At 52.4% G+C, this 15,971-nt stretch overlaps 1 protein-coding gene across 3 annotated transcripts in view; it reads left to right on the top strand.

The window, feature by feature from the left end:
- Positions 1 to 15,971, top strand: part of ELMO1 (engulfment and cell motility 1) — a 415,657-nt gene that overhangs the window by 181,477 nt on the left and 218,209 nt on the right. For all 3 annotated transcript variants that reach the window (XM_080667113.1, XM_080667111.1, XM_080667112.1), the window contains 2 exons: positions 261 to 383; positions 1,921 to 2,052. In XM_080667113.1, coding sequence (XP_080523239.1) covers positions 261 to 383; positions 1,921 to 2,052 — 255 coding nt within the window. The remainder of the gene's footprint in view (positions 1 to 260; positions 384 to 1,920; positions 2,053 to 15,971) is intronic.

Below are 15,971 nucleotides of genomic sequence, written 5' to 3'. Positions count from 1 at the left end.
ACTTGGCGTAGTGATGGGGGTTATCTTCTGAGATTCTACCTGGCGTAGTGATGGGGGTTAACTTCTGAGGTTCTACCTGGCGTAGTGATGGGGGTTAACTTCTGAGATTCTACCTGGCGTAGTGATGGGGGTTAACTTCTGAGGTTCTACTTGGCGTAGTGATGGGGGTTAACGTCTGAGGTTCTACCTGGCGTAGTGATGGGGGTTAACTTTCTCTGTTTCCTTTTTAATTCTTTTTCCTTTGTGAACGGTCTCCCCAGCACGTCATCCGAGCCCAGCGGGCCATCAACAACGAAATGGCGCATCAGCTGTACGTGCTGCAGGTGCTCACCTTTAACCTCCTGGAGGACAGGATGATGACCAAGATGGACCCTCAGGACCAGGTGAGTGCTCACAGCCCAGCAGTGAAGGCACACGGAGGTGAGAATGTGTCTTGGGCTGCTCCGAAACCTGGAGATTTTAGCCGTGATATGATTGATTTATTACCATCTCAGAACTTGGGGGAATGGATTTAAATTTTAGGTGAATCTAGGATGGGAACATAATGAATGGATTATTTCATTATGCGTCAAATACATGCAGATTCTTCCTTTCTTCGATCAGACAGCTTGACATCACGTGGCCATTGGCCGTGGCCCTTGACCCTGGTACCCTCAATGTAATGGCTTTGGTCAAGTTCCCAGACAACAGGGGCCAGTGGGAGCTCTGTGTGACCTGAGCCTGCAGGCTGAGGAAGTGGTTTCCATTCTCCAGTGCTCAGTCTGGAGCTGGGGGCCCAGGTCACCCCTGCTCTTGGGGCTCGCACGGGTGCTGGAGGGCTACGTGCTGTCGTTCTCCCCCGGCCTCTGGCTGTTGTGCACGGAAGGAAGGTCGTGTCGCCCTCCAGCAGGCCTGGCGGACTTCAGGGCGTGACGCAGCGTCCGGGACAGCGAGGAGCCCCGCTGGTGTACATTTGCGGCTTCAGCAGCTCTGGAGAGGAGCACTCATCCTCGGCTTGGGAGGGCCTGATGGGTCGCAGATGTGCCTGCACATGTGAAGTGTGTAACCTCCCTGGCTTCCTGCGTGGCGCGGGGCCATGCGACTGAGCGTGCTGGAGAGGCTGGGAGTGTTCCTCTCAGAGGGGTGGGACTGTCATTCACTACTTCTGGTGAAGGGGGCAAGGCATGTGCATGCGACCAGCCTCCCTGTTCGGAAACCCTGCCTCTTATTTATTTAAAATCTCTTTTTTATTATGGTAAAATATACATAAAACCTACCATTTTATTTTAAAAAAATATATTTTTACTGATTTCAGAGAAAGAGGGAGAGAGAGAGAGAGAGAGAGAGAGAGAAATGTCAATGATGAGAGAGAATCATCGATTGGTTGCCTCCTGCACACCCCACACCAGGGATCAAGCCTGCAACCCAGGCATGTGCCTTGACCAGGAATCAAACTGTGACCTCCTGGTTCATAGGTCAACACTGAGCCACTCCAGCTGGGCCATTTCCCCCATTTTAAAGTGTTTCTTTCTACAAAGGCACTTCGGAGTGGAGTTAGGGATCCCTCATTGTCGGAATGCTATTCATTAACACTGTGTGCCTCTCACCGTGCTTCTGTCAGTACAGCACCCCTGGGTTCTTGAACGTGGCTTCCTCCAGTCACGCCTCCCGTCATGCGGGGGCTCCTTTAAGAACTTCAGACACTGGATAGACGTCCTCCCAGTGACTTGGCGGGGAGCATTGTGGCAGAGGGCCAGGGCGGCCCCGCAAGCGAGCGGCAGGCAAGGAGGGTGTGCAGAGCCCACGCTTATGGCACCGGTGTCTCTATCCGCCGCCGTCGCTCCTCGATGCAGTGATTCCGGGGCCTAGGGAATGGCCACGTACGTCATGCCCCACCGTGAAAGCAGCCATGTTCTCCTCTTCTCCCCCCACACCCCACAGGCTCAGAGGGACATCATATTTGAACTTCGAAGAATCGCTTTTGACGCGGAGCCTGAGCCCAACGCCAGCAGCGGCAGCATGGAGAAGCGCAAGTCCATGTACACGCGGGACTACAAGAAACTCGGCTTCATCGTAAGTGCGCCCTGCCTGCCCTGCGAGGCCTGTCCTCCCCGCTGGGGCTGACCTCAGCTGCAGCTGACGTCCCTCCGAGCGTGTGGTCCGCTTGCGCCTTAGAATCGTTTTCACATTTTCCAGATGTTTTGCTGGTTTAAACAGGATCACGTGCAAATCCCTGCTGGCTGCAGCAATGTGGAATAACTTGCACAAGTGTGACTAATACGGAGCGTGATTATCCAGCTCTGATTAAGTGAAACCGCACGCCGTGAGCCCCGAGGCCTCGAGACCTCACTCAAGCTTCGTGAGGTGCTTAGGGCTCTATCTGGCATGAAGGGGGGATGGCGACCGGGGGATGGATGGAATCACTGTGTTAGAGAGTGGGTTACTCACACCCATCATTTCATATCAGAATCGAACTGAAAGTCTCCTGAAATTCATGCACAAGGAAATCGATGTAAGAGACAATTTCCTAAAAGTTTTGTCTTGCTGCAAATGCTAACAAGACATCTCCGAGATTTGTCTCTTTTCCACTTTGCAAATCAGAACACAGCTTGAGCCGAGTGTGAATCTGCCTCACTCCCGCGTTTGCCACCATCACGGTTCTGCGTGGCCTTGGGCTGATGGAGCTCAAAGTCTGCAGATGTGAAACTGGGTTTCCGTTTTGCCCTCCGTCATAAATGACCAAAAATGAGAATTGGGCTCTAGGGATTATCAATCATCAGGCGTTATTTGATAATTGCAAGGGCTCCTTCCTTGAACACACACACATACACACATGTTGATGTTTATATACATTGACGTCATGCTTTATGCATTGTTTGGGAAACCTCGTCTTTCATGGGAACATCTTTGCTCTTCATATCAGTTCACAGGTGCTGGTTTCATTACTGAGCAGTTTTTCATTAGCTGGATGTAGTGCTGTTCATTAGCCAACCCCTTTTTCTGAGTGTTTCATGCTTTGAAATTGCCATCAAGTCTACAATGAACATCGGTGCTGCCCGTTTCTGCACGCCCATGAGCGTAATATCGGGATAAATGGGTGGGACTGTCGTTGATACGGTACATGTTCATAAGGCTTCCGGTGTTACTGGATCGCTTTGGATATTTTCCACCCTAACCAGCAGTGGCTCAGCGTGACGATGGTTTTGAAACTCTCCGATGACGTCTGTTAAACTTAAAAAAACTTCTAACGGTCTGAGTTGCCGTTTTCGTGGTGGTGGTCTTAGCGCATCTTTTCTCATCGGAGTACTTTCACATGTTGCCTTCACCTCTGCAATGTGCTTGGCAGAAGTATCCCAGCATTTCTGTTTCACCATATCCTGTCTCTTAACTGTGACATGGCATTTGATCTTTTAGATGAATCTGTTAGGTTTTTATTTTAAAGTTTACCAACCAGTTTCTGACTGGCGGGCCGGGGAGCGTGTCCTGCACTAGGTGTGTGGATGATCGGGCGTGTGGGTGGCCCTGGCCCTGCTCTCCCCTACCTGCTTGTTGGCAGGGCCTGTTTTCCAGGGATTTAGCCAAGGGAATGTGGGTGGGGCTCACATTCTACCTCACCCCCAGTGTCTTCCAAGTTGCACCTTTGTGTGTTGAGCAAGGTGTATCCAAATCGCCAGGGAAGCTTTGCAAACTCACCCCTTCCTCCTCCCCCTTAACTCATGTCACGGCCAGGGCACGTGCATTCCAATGCCCCCAGTCATTCCGCATGTACTGGCGGGAGGTGCACCTGAGTTATGCCGTTTCACCTGCCTCCTTCAGCTACACCCTGGATTTCCGGTGCGTTTAAACCACGTGGAAAAATGCTAAATTCTAGCTCTTTACACAGACGGCTTCCTAGCCCCAGATCTTCTTGTGTCTCTACCCCAGTCCTGGTGGCTTTGGCGGGGGCAGCTGGACCCCAGGACATGCAGCGTCATTTCTCCTTCTGCCTGTGTGGGAGGGACAAACTTGGTGGGACTCGGGCTGTCAGGGGGTCTGGGATTATTTCAGGTCTCTAAGAGGGTTCAGAGCGGGGGTGGGGTAGGAAGCCCCTCCTCCTCCTCACGCCCTGGTCCTGTGTGAAGTCACCGAGGTCCGTGAGGCAGTGTGGGCAGCTCACGTGCCTTCACATGACTGTTCTTTCCCCACAGTCCGTGTTTCTCCGTCTTATTCTCAGCGTTCCCTGAGTGTTCTGTTTCATAAGTATTTTATGAAAAACAATGCACGTTTTTAAAAGCTGGAAGTTAATTTGATGTACTTCTAAGGCCTTCGCCATGGCTGAGGCCTCCTCTCTCAGGGCATGAAAAGCGATTTTAGAAAAAGCAAGGACCTTGGGCAGAGAATAACCAAGAGAGGGTTGGTTTCCCTTACTTTTCTTGGTTCTCCTTTTCAGTTTCATTGTGTAGTCTCTTCCCTGAGCTAGTTGGGAAGTTGGAAAGATTAGTTAGCAATGATTTCTGATTCCAGCGGCTCTGACCCACAGAGGTTTGTGCCGTTGAGCACATGGGCCAACCAGAAATAGATCAGCCTCAGTGGAGGGAACCACGGGCTGACAGCGCCACCTGGAGGCCACCTTGCAGAAGCGCTGGGAGCTGGGCTCAGTGTCGGGCCACAAAAGCTCCCTGCTGTGGGCAGAGCTCTGTGCTCTCACCTGAGGACCGGCCTGGCCTGCTGACTCCTGACGCGCTCCTCCCTGCCAGCTCCGTCAGCAGCATCTGAGGTTTGGATAATCTTGGGAAATGTTAAACAACAAGTGTGGGAGTCGAGTGGGCCTAGATTTTAATTCTGTCTTTCCTACTTAGAAGCCTGGACCAGCTTCCCCTTGTACTTTTATGTTGTGGAGACGGCTTTTCCCCTTAAATCTCATGAACCGATCTCTGCCAGCTTCCCACTTTTCTCCCGCAGCTTCCTCTCTCCAAGGAGTGAGCTAACCCTGGGGACCCAAGATATCAAAGCACGAGAAAAAAAAAAGAAAGGATTCATACAGATTTACGTTCAGATTTTTAAAGGGTTTTCCTGCCTTCTTGAGTGACAGGAGATAATTATGCATCATTATCCTATCTAATAAAAGAGTAATATGCAAATTGACCATCACTCCAACACACAAGATGGCTGCCCCCATGTGGACACAAGATGGCCACCACAAGATGGCCAGCACAGGAGGGCAGTTGGGAGGGACCAGGCCTGCAAGGGAGGGCAGTTGGGGGTGACCAGGCTGGCAGAGGAGGGAAGTTGGGGGCGACCAGGCCTGCAGGGGAGGGCAGTTAGGGGCAGTCAGGCTGGCAGGGGAGCAGTTAGGCATCAATCAGGCTGGCAGGGGAGTGGTTAGGGGGTGATCAGGCTGGCAGGCAGAAGCGGTTAGGGGCAATCAGGAAGGCAGGCAGGTGAGCAGTTGGGAGCCAGCAGTCCTGGATTGTGAGAGGGATGTCCAGCTGCCTGTTTAGGCCCGATCCTACCGGGATCGGGCCTAAACAGGCAGTCAGACATCCCTTGAGGGGTCCCAGATTGGAGAGGGTGTAGGCTGGGCTGAGGGACACCCCCGCCCGTGCATGAATTTCGTGCACCAGGCCTCTAGTGCAAGTATAATTATACATCTTTACAGATGCAGTGCTTGCTGTCACTTACAATGTTTTTTTCTGCAAGACAGATGGCAGGGGATGAGGTGAGATGCATATTTAGACATCGGTTCCTCCGTCTCCATCCTGGTTCCTGGTCCCAGCCCACAGAGGAAGCATCTTAGTCTAAATGCTACTAGAGTTCAGCCGTCACTATGAGACTGTGGCATTGCGATAAAGCTTGGGCCCTGGACTCAGGTTGCCCAGGGTTGATTGCTGGCTCTCCCACTCCCTTGCTGAGTGCCCTGGGCAAGTTACTTGACATTTTCATGTCTCAGTTTCTTCATCTTTAAAACGGGCATAAAGGTTATCCTTTATCAATAGGATTGTTGTGTGGATTAAATTAGTAGATACTTGTAAATCATACGGAACAGTGCCTGGCTCATAGGAAGCAGACTAGGAGTTTAGATGATGATGACGTGATGGTTACTTTTCATGTTATTATTGGAACATTGCCCAGTGCCTGGTGACTCTGAGTCAGACAGTGATGGGGGACGGTGGGAGCTGTAAGTGGCCCCAGGAGGATAGTGAGAAAACATAGAGTTCAAAGGAACCCTCAAAGATGAAAGAAAGGTGTGTGCTTGGGAAACTGCAGATAGTTTGTCCTGGCCAGTGTTGCTGGGAGAGAGAGGTGGAGCTGGCTTTGCGAGTGCAGAGTGAGGGGCAGATTACAGAGAATTTTACATTCAAAGGAGTTTGGAATACAGTCATTCCTCGTTATTCACCGAGTCCGTATTTGCACGTTCACCCATTCACTGAAATGTATTTGTAACCCACAAATCCGTTGTTGGTGTTGTCATAGTCGTTTGCAGACACTCGCAGAGTGGCAAACAATGTGAGTTGCCTGACAGGCACACGAGGTCGGACAAGACGACACTCTGCCTTCTGGTCTCAGCTCTCCCGTGTCCTTCTCACAGTCGGGCCAGGGCCACGTTGTTGGGAATTTTGTGCTCAGGGTTGGTGATGTTGCAGTTTGGTCCCCAAGCCTCGTGCTGAAGTGCTGGCCAGTGTCCCGAGTGCCCAGGGCTGTGCCGTGCCTGGTGGAGAAATGGTGTGTTAGGTGAGCTGAGTTCAGACGTGAGTTACAGCACCGTTGCCTTGAGGTCAATGTTAATGAACCAACAACATATGGTCAGTAAAGGGCGTTTGGAGAAACCCGTGTAAAACTAGGTCTGTACTGATCTGTTAGTGGAAATCTGTGCCTGGAGGCTCAGAGGGCCCAGCCTTGTCTTTCCCCGGAAGCGGTGCCCCAGGGCCCGATCAACAGGGTGATGGTGACTCGTGGAGCGTGGTTAGAGGAAACAAGGAGACGGGGTGCATTTGCAGTCCCGGGGAGCTCTCGGGAAGGGGTAAGCCATGGGGAGAGGATCCGGCTGCCTAGGTCCTAGCCACGTGGCCTGTTTGTGACAAGCGGGGAGGATAAGCCAACCTCACTGGCTCTCGGGCACGTGGAACAAGAGACTGCCTGCCAAACATTGGCATTGCTCAGGGCAGTCTGAGTTACTGTTCTACAATGAAAGTTTCTTTAAAATCACTCCGCACAGAAGAGAACTTGGCCTCTAGTGGGTGTGGCTTATATTTCTGCATTATTCCTACCAGAACTTACTCCTAATGTCTTGTCACTGAGAATGAGATTTGGTTTCTTGAAGTCCAAAGACAGCATCTATAATAATAAAAGCATAATATGCTAATTAGACCGGACATCCTTCCGGACGTCCTTCCTCTGGACAAAGCCGCAGCGGGTGGGGGCCGGGGCCAAGGCCGTTGCACTAATTTCGTGCATCGGGCCTCTAGTTAGTAAGAATCTAGAATCTGTGTATGTGGACCACAGAGAGTAAAATATGACATTAACCTCATTTGAAAAATGTCCCTATGCTGCTCGCCCCCTCCCCATTCACAACAAGGTGTGGCTACAGGAAACCACAGAGTAAAGAAGATTTTTAATAAAGGAAATTACTTTTCCCCACACGAATGGTTTGATAATCCAGATAGTATTTAGACCAAGCACTTTGCTTTCACACAGTTAGAATCTGACCCATACACAGCAGTACATGGAAGCAGAAGGGCACCTAACGTTTTTAAAACTGTCACTCACTGAAATTCTCTAAGTTGGAGCCCCACAGTTAGGAGGGCTTCGTGTGGGCGGGGCTCTGCCAGGAAGCTCTGGCCAGTCCTAGCCAGTGCACCCAGCCCAAACATCCCTTCCAGGGACCCTCGGGGGCATTTGGTGAAGGCTTAGCAGTGACCGAGACCACTGCACGGTCAGTCCCCATGAACTCATGTGCCTGTTCCCAGAACCGGATCTTCTGTTTTCTGCCTCATTTTTGCTGTGCTCTAGTGCTATCTGATCAGACACCCCCTTCCCTGCCTGAGATACAAAGCCCCAGTCCTAATGTCTTCTTGTCTTGCTCCATCCCCGTGTAACAGGGAGAAATCCGTCATTAGTGACGCTGGAGCAGAATCAGCCACCAGATGGCGCCAAACCACAGCCTTTGGCTTCCAGCCAGACCTGCTGAGCTCAGAGGACCAGCCAGGGTGACACCCAGGCTCATCAGCCAGCAGAGGGTGATGTTGAAGGAAGAAGACAGGGGCCCTGGGAGCCCCGCAGGGGGCTCTGTAGCCTCCACCCAGGCCCACGGGCTGGGAGCATCTGCAGTGTCCAGCGGGCCTCCCTGCTAAGTGAGACAGACGTGCCTGCTGCTCTTGGCTGATGAGCTCTTTCCTAGTCCTCACATCTCCTGGCTCGGCCCCAGTCACCTTTCCTCAGGCTGTCCTGACAGTCCTGTATATGGGGCATCATCTGTACATCTGGTATTTTTTTCTGTTGTAACGTGGAGACAGGAAAGAACGCGCTGGAACGGGGAAATCCGCATGAATATGGACAGTAGAGACCATCACATTTTGGGGGAGTTACAAGATGCACAATGAAATTATATGAGGGCAGTGACCTAGAGGGAAGGAGGTGTGTGGCGTCTAAGGGAACTGGCGTTGTTGGGATGTGGGACCACGCTGTCTAGGGAAATCAGCTGATTCTTGACGTGTATTTCCCGTGAGTAGATCGCCGAAGCATGTTCAGCTCTTTGTTCTCTCAGCACCCACTTCTGGAGTTCTGTGTTCAGAGGTGTCGTTGAGACTGCTGTCTTGATGGTGGGGGTACTTGAGCCTCTTGAGCATTTTTCCTTTCATCTCTGCCTTTCCTTTCCTCGCACCAACTGACAGCCAGGGATTCTGAAGGGGAAGCAGCGGAGGGAGGGCATGGCGGGCGGCTCCCCGCTGTCCATGGGCAGTCCACGCAGAAACTCGCAGGCGTTTGTGTGGTTCACTCCCTCGATTGGTAGGTGAGTGCCACGCCTTCCCAATGACCCCTCCCACACGCTTTCCTGTCGGCCACGCCTTCCCATTGACTCCTCCCACACGCTGTCCTGTGGGCCACGCCTTCCCATTGACTCCTCCCACACGCTGTCCTGTGGGCCATGCCTTCCCATTGACTCCTCCCACACGCTGTCCTGTGGGTCACGCCTTCCCGATGACTCCTCCCACACGCTGTCCTGTGGGCCACGCCTTCCCATTGACTCCTCCCACACGCTGTCCTGTGGGTCATGCCTTCCCATTGACTCCTCCCACACACTGTCCTGTGAGTCATGTCTTCCCATTGACTCCTCCCACACGCTGTCCTGTGGGTCACGCCTTCCCGATGACTCCTCCCACACGCTGTCCTGTGGGCCACGCCTTCCCGATGACTCCTCCCACACGCTGTCCTGTGGGCCACGCCTTCCCGATGACTCCTCCCACACGCTGTCCTGTGGGTCACGCCTTCCCGATGACTCCTCCCACACGCTGTCCTGTGGGCCACGCCTTCCCGATGACTCCTCCCACACACTGTACTGTGGGCCATGCCTTCCCATTGACTCCTCCCACACGCTGTCCTGTGGGCCATCTCTTCCCGATGACTCCTCCCACACGCTGTCCTGTGGGTCACGCCTTCCCATTGACTCCTCCCACACGCTGTCCTGGGGGTCACGCCTTCCCGGTGACTCCTCCCACACACTGTCCTGTGGGCCACGCCTTCCCGGTGACTCCTCCCACACGCTGTGCTGAGGGTCACACCTTCCCGATGACTCCTCCCACACGCTGTCCTGCACTGACTCGTCCAGGTGGGCTCTGCTGGGTCTTTCCTAGATGGTTTCGGTTCAGTGATAACCAGGCCCAGCCTCCATGTACTGTCTTCCCAAATTCACCTCCGTGATCATATTTGAGCGTTGTTCTCCCCTTGCCTTTCCTCCTGTGATGAACTTTACCTCTAGGCCCAATTTCTCAGGGATAACTATTGATAACCCAGTGAGGAGACGGGTTTCTGCACTCTGTCTTCCCCTCTCCTGTCCTGCTCAGCACCTGTCGTTTCCCTGAGGTTCATGCATTCCCTGTTAGAGCTGAATTCGTTTTCTGGTCACTAGGGGCGCTCCTAAAAAAAGCATGTGTGATATTTACTATTGAGGCTAAAGGGGTATATAAATTTACTAGAAGCCCATTGCATGAATCCGTGCACCAGTGGAGTCCCTTGGCCTGGCCTGCACCCTCTCACAATCCAGAACCCCTCGGGGGATGTCAGATAGCCAGTTTCGGCCCAATCCCCGCTGGCCTGATACAGACAGGAAGGAGCCCAATCCTGTGTGTTGAGCATCTGTCCCCCGGTGGTCAGTGCGCATCATAGCAACCAGTCGGCCAGCCGTTCGGGCGCTTAGGCTTTTATATATATAGATAAGGAACTGCTCTGTTGTGCTTAAGAAGGTGGAGTGCTTACTGGGGGTAATTTTAAATAAGGTTTAGAAGAACCCTGCCCCAGCTAAAATTTCCCACCTCCCATTTTTGGCTTAAAAAAGCCACAAAATTTGTCCTCATTAAAACATGGCTGTGTCCCTGGCTGTGTGGCTCCCCTACACCTAAGGCTTGGGGTTCCATTCCTGGTCAGGGCACATACCTAGGTTGAGGGTTCAGTCCCAGATAGGGACGCATGCAGGAAGCAACCAATCTCTCCCTACCCTCCCTCCCTCTCCCTTCCTCTCTCAAAAATAAAATTACAAAGTCAATAAAAAACCATATCCTTAGGTGAGGATTAAAAACAAACATGGCTGTGTCAGAAAGAGGCAACTTATTCAAGAGTGTTAATTATTTTTTAAAATATATTTTTATTGATTTATCCCTCTCCTATCAGAGAGGATAGGAGAGGGATAGAGAGACATTGATGAGAGAGACATCGATCGACTGCCTCCTGCGTGCCCTGCACTGGGGACCGAGCCCAGCCCGCAACCTGAGCATGTGCTGACTGGGAATCGAACTGTGACCTCCTGGTTTGTAGGTCGATGCTCAACCACTGAGCCACGCTGGCCGGGCAAGAGTGTTGATATTAACCTCAGTGTGTTGTGCACACCTCTTGGCATTCTTCCTTTGTACCCAGAACTCTGGAGCTGACGGGCGCCATCCAGCAGGTGCCAGGTGATGTGTAGGGGACATGGACTTTGTAATGTGTAAACGAGCCCATTTCATTTGAGACTAACGTGGCGCAGCTTAGACGAGCACGCCTGTGGGCAGACTCCCCAGGTTTGCAGGCCGGCTCCATGCTGTGTGGCCTTGGACAGTGTCCCTGACCTTTCTGGGCTGCAGTCTCTGCGTTAATAAGGCGGTACAGTAGCAGAGCTCAGCCAACCTTGTTATGGACACGAACGGGTTAATAGATGCCAAGCTCCTAGAAACCCGCCTGGCACTGAGACGGTTTTAGTAAATTCTGACTCGTGCCATTACCATTGGGATCTGGTGGCTGTAATGAGCCTGGGTCTGCGTGCCCCCCCTGGATGATGGGACCACGTCCATTCTCCATAACCAGCTGGGTCAGAGCAGAAACAGGAGCTTCAACATGGGCGCTCACCCTGTGGGCCACTGGGCCAGAGCCCGTGGGTTCTAGATAATTCCAGAGCTCAGCAGGGCAGGCACTGACACCCCCAAGGGCCTTCGTAAGGAGGCAGTGGTTCCTTTCCCTTCTGCCTTTCTGCTGCTCAGGGGCTTGCATGAGCCCATTGCTAACTCAGTCAGTCCTAAGGGTCCTGCTGTCACAGGCCTCGCCCGTGGGGATTTTCTGAAGGGGGCGCTCAGAGCCACAGCATAAATCAAGGAGAGTCCGCCATCCACTGCAGAAAGCACTGTCGGTTGGTGGCTCCACCTGGATGCAACCCTCGGCGGTGCCCCGGGCCGGGGCGGTGTCAGAGCCCACGCCCGAGAGCAGGCCTGGGGCCCAGGTGCCCGATGGGCTGTGAACACGGCAGGCGCGTCTTCCTGTGCTTTGCTGCCGCTGCCCGGCTTTGGGGTTCTGCCCTGTGAGCCCACATCCCGTATCCGAGGAGACCTGGGGTCCGTGCTGGCTCCTCTGAGCCTCAGGCAGGAGGGGCATCGGCTGGTCCAGGCCCCTATGGACACAGCCATCCACCAGCTCCACGGGAAGGGGCCGCCTTCTGTTTTTATCCTCCGACCTGAGCCATTTTGTTCTTTTCCTTCCCCCCCACATAGTCACCGTTGGGCAATGCGTCACGTGGCTCTGCATTCGGTGACGCGACCTCGGGTGAGGAGGTGTCAGTAGGCGCGGCGCACCTGGACCGGACCGTCTCGGGCCCGGGAGGAAGGAGGCGTGGAGCCGGGCGCTGGCTTCAGGGCGTGGGTTTCTAATTCTGGGCCTGGCATTTCGTCTGTGTAGGAAGACTGTCAAAACCTCCCCGAGGGGAAGGGACAGACACCAGTCTGAGAATAGCGCGCTTATGCAAGAACTGTCCCCACGGAGGCATCTTGGCACACTCCCTGGCTTGTGCATTTTGAAGGGGAGAGGCAGGGGCAGGCAGTTCTCCGTGAACTTGGGGAACCTGCAGACTCTCCATGGAGAGATGACTCTCTCCTGAGATGGTTCTAGGACAACTTAGAAGGGAAAGGGGTGCCTCCTAACCCTTTGCCTTTTCCGTATTCTCGTCCCTCTTCAGGTGCTTACCTAACTGTTAAACAAGCTTTCTCCCTGCTAATCCATTGAACTCATCTGTTGTGAGAGGAGAGGGTATTGTGAAGGACCAAAGCAAAGACACAGGAAGCTGCAGGGAGACTGGGATCCCTCCCACCACCCCCACCCAGGCCAGCACAGCCTCTGTTTAGCATATTTCCTCTGCTGCTTTTTCATGAGCTCTGCTCTTTACCTGGATGAGGTGGGACGATCGATTTCTTATCACTTCCGAAAGTCATCAGCAAACCTCAATAAAGTCATGGGTAGTGGCTACATCTCATTAAGTAATTGAACTATAATTCACTTAGGCGTTCTTCTGCATTCTTAAGGATTTAAAAACATATATTGCAAAAAAAAAAAAAAAAGATTCAGTGAACATATTGTGTAGAACTCTTTGTCCCCATTTAGGACTATTTCCTTAGCAAAGATAATTAGGCTCCTGTCAAAACATAAGGACATTTTTGAAACGTTCATTTATAGTTTTATTTGCACTTTCTATTTTAAAATTCTTCCTGCTTTCCACGAATTGGGTTATTATTCATGTTGTTTCTAACCACCTTATTTGAATGCTTGTGTCTTTTAAATGAAGGATTCTAATTCTGAGAGTAGGACATCCTTGTTGCACAGAATTGGGAAATGTAGATAACCATGATGGTTTCGATAAAAGTCAGCCTTATTCTCCTATAGACACGAAATGTTATGATATTGGTGCATGTCTTTTCAGATATTTTCTCGGGATTTGTGTTGGACTGAAACATATTTAGAAGTGCCAACAGATGCAGGTTGATTTGGGTGAACGTTTGAGTCTGGGTTTGCTATAATTTTACCCTATAGGAAGTATGGTTTCCCGGGCTGATTTAGGGTTGTTGCCTTCACTGAGCAATTCACAGGGACCTATATCGACAGACGTAGTTGTAATACTAGTGCCTGGAGTCAGACCACCCCAGTGGCCACAGAGAGCATCCCCAAACTCTGTCTCCCCACATCTTTGACCTCTGAACCACACATCCATAGAGCAGACTCGAAGCAACCGAGCTAGACAACAGGTCTGAACGGCAGCCCAGACACAGTTTGCAGGTCAAGGCCAGACAAGAAAGTTACCCGATAAAACATCGGAGAGAAACAAGAGAATCCAGAATCTCTACGGCTTCACGTTCATCATGTCTGGAACACAACCCCCAGTTTCCTAAAAGATGAAGAATGAAGACAAAAATCTATCAAACCCAACTCCAAGATGAGCCAGGCATTGGAACTAAGGGACACGGAGTTTAAAACAACCAAGAAAACTACCCACAATGAGAAAAAAAAAAAAGGCACACTGTGTTTTTAACAAAGGAAATCTTAGCAGGAACAATCAGAAGTCTCGGTAGGGAAATAAACATCATAGGAAAGAACCAAGTGGAAATTCTAGAAATGGAAAATACAGTTTCTGAAGTTCCCACTCCATGTAACCTTTCGTAGATGCATTATTACTAGCATTACATATAAGAACAAAGGTGAGGGCCGGCCAGTGTGGCTCAGTAGTTGAGCATCCACCCATGAACCAGGAGGTCAGGGTTTGATTCCCAGTCAAGGGCACATGCCCAGGTTTCGGGCTTGATCTCCAGTAGGGGGTGTGCAGGAGGCAGCTGATCAATGATTCTCTCTCATCATTGATGTTTCTATCTCTCTCTCCCTCTCCCTTCCTCTCTCTGCAAGCAATGAAAACATAGATTTTTTAAAAAGAGCAAAGGTAAGGCATTTTGCTGTCATTTTATTACACCTTTATTGATGACATAGAAGCGGAGAGGGAAATTCCATCCATCCATCTTTTCACCTTCACCCCCTACTCTCCCTGCCCTCGAGGGAAGGCAGTTCTGGAGGGTGCGTGTCCCGCTCGGCCCCATGCCTTCTCTCTCCCGTGCCCCGCCTGCACTTGGTGTGCCTCCCCTCGGCCACTTTCCATAGAGCAGATCCCAGTTCCCTCCTTACTCCTCTCCCCTGGCGGCCCCTCATCCCGGTCAGCTTCGGGGTCTTCCCGGTCTCCTTCCCTCACACGAGGCGGGTGAAGGTGTCCCGAGTGAATGAACAAAGCGTTCGGGTCCCCCAGCCCCCATTGCTGCCCCCCTGCCCTCTTTTCCGAATTGCCCTGTCTTCACAGCCAACGCTACAGGGTGATCTGTAAGACCCCACACTAGTTTCCGAAGCACCTGATTTACCGGGTACACGGGCACAGTGCCGGCCGTTCGGCTTCCTGGCCAGGCTTTCTTTGTGTGAGATGCACTTCATGGCTGCAGACATGAGAGTGCCCATCCCTGTAAGCAGGCCTGTCCTTCCTCCTGGGCCCTCGGCTCCTGTGTTGGTGTCGCCTGCCACGCCAGCAGCTTCCCTTCCTTAGTCAGTCCTTGCGGGCAGCCTGTAGATGTCCATGTCGGAAACATTCCCTTTTACGGGGGGCCGCAGGTGTGCCTCTGCACACTGGCTGCTTGCCCACATGCAGCCCGTTCGTTGTATTCTAAACCCAGCTTCCATGCGGTGGCCCTTCGTGACATTCATTTTGTGGGGCTTTGAAGAAAAATGGAAAGAAAGTATCCTCAGTGTTGGCCTCTTTCTGGCTCACCACCCCAGGGGAGAGAGAACGAGGGATGTTGCGTGTCCTTGTCCCATGCCAGGGCCTCTCCTCGGCTTTGACACGCTCTCCTCACCTCATCTTCACAGCCAGGTTGTGACATAGATGTGCCCCACCCCCCCCCCGCCCCGGTTTCACGTCTGAAGATGCTGAGGGTGAATACGGAGGTGGCACCGGGATTCGGTGGTCATTTTGTTTCGTGCCCAAGCTGCTGCATCCCTCTGACACGGCGATTAAGGAACTCAGGAATGCAGATGAGAAGGGGGGGCCAGAGCCAGAGGCCTTTAGCTGCCTGGGGAATGACTTTTAACCTTTCCCTCGGTGAAGGCGCATGGGGGTCCCCTGTTAGACAACCCCCCCTCCCCCCCGCCTGTGGCCCAAGGGCTGTTCGACGCTGCCTGCCTGCTCTCTCTCTCTCTCAGGGAGCACTGGAGTGCGGTAGCTATGGGGTGGTTACATGAAGCGCCCCGACAAGATTGGCCAGCGTGTAAAACACACGGTGCCTGAGACGCATGGCCCATGTTTACTGCCTAGAGCCGTGGTCGGCAAACTCATTAGTCAACAGAGCAGCCGCAGTTTGCCGACCACTGGCCTAGAGGGCGAGAAGCTCCTCTTCACTGTGCTGCGCTGCTTGCCTCACCTGCCACCAGGGGGCAGCATCTTCACACAGTTTTCTACCTGCTGGCCACGGGGAACGGGC

This window comes from Plecotus auritus, assembly GCF_963455305.1.
Source record: "Plecotus auritus genome assembly, chromosome: 4".
NCBI lineage: Eukaryota > Metazoa > Chordata > Mammalia > Chiroptera > Vespertilionidae > Plecotus > Plecotus auritus.
The sequence above is the reverse complement of the archived record's forward strand: the minus strand, read 5'-3'. Positions and strand labels throughout refer to the sequence as shown.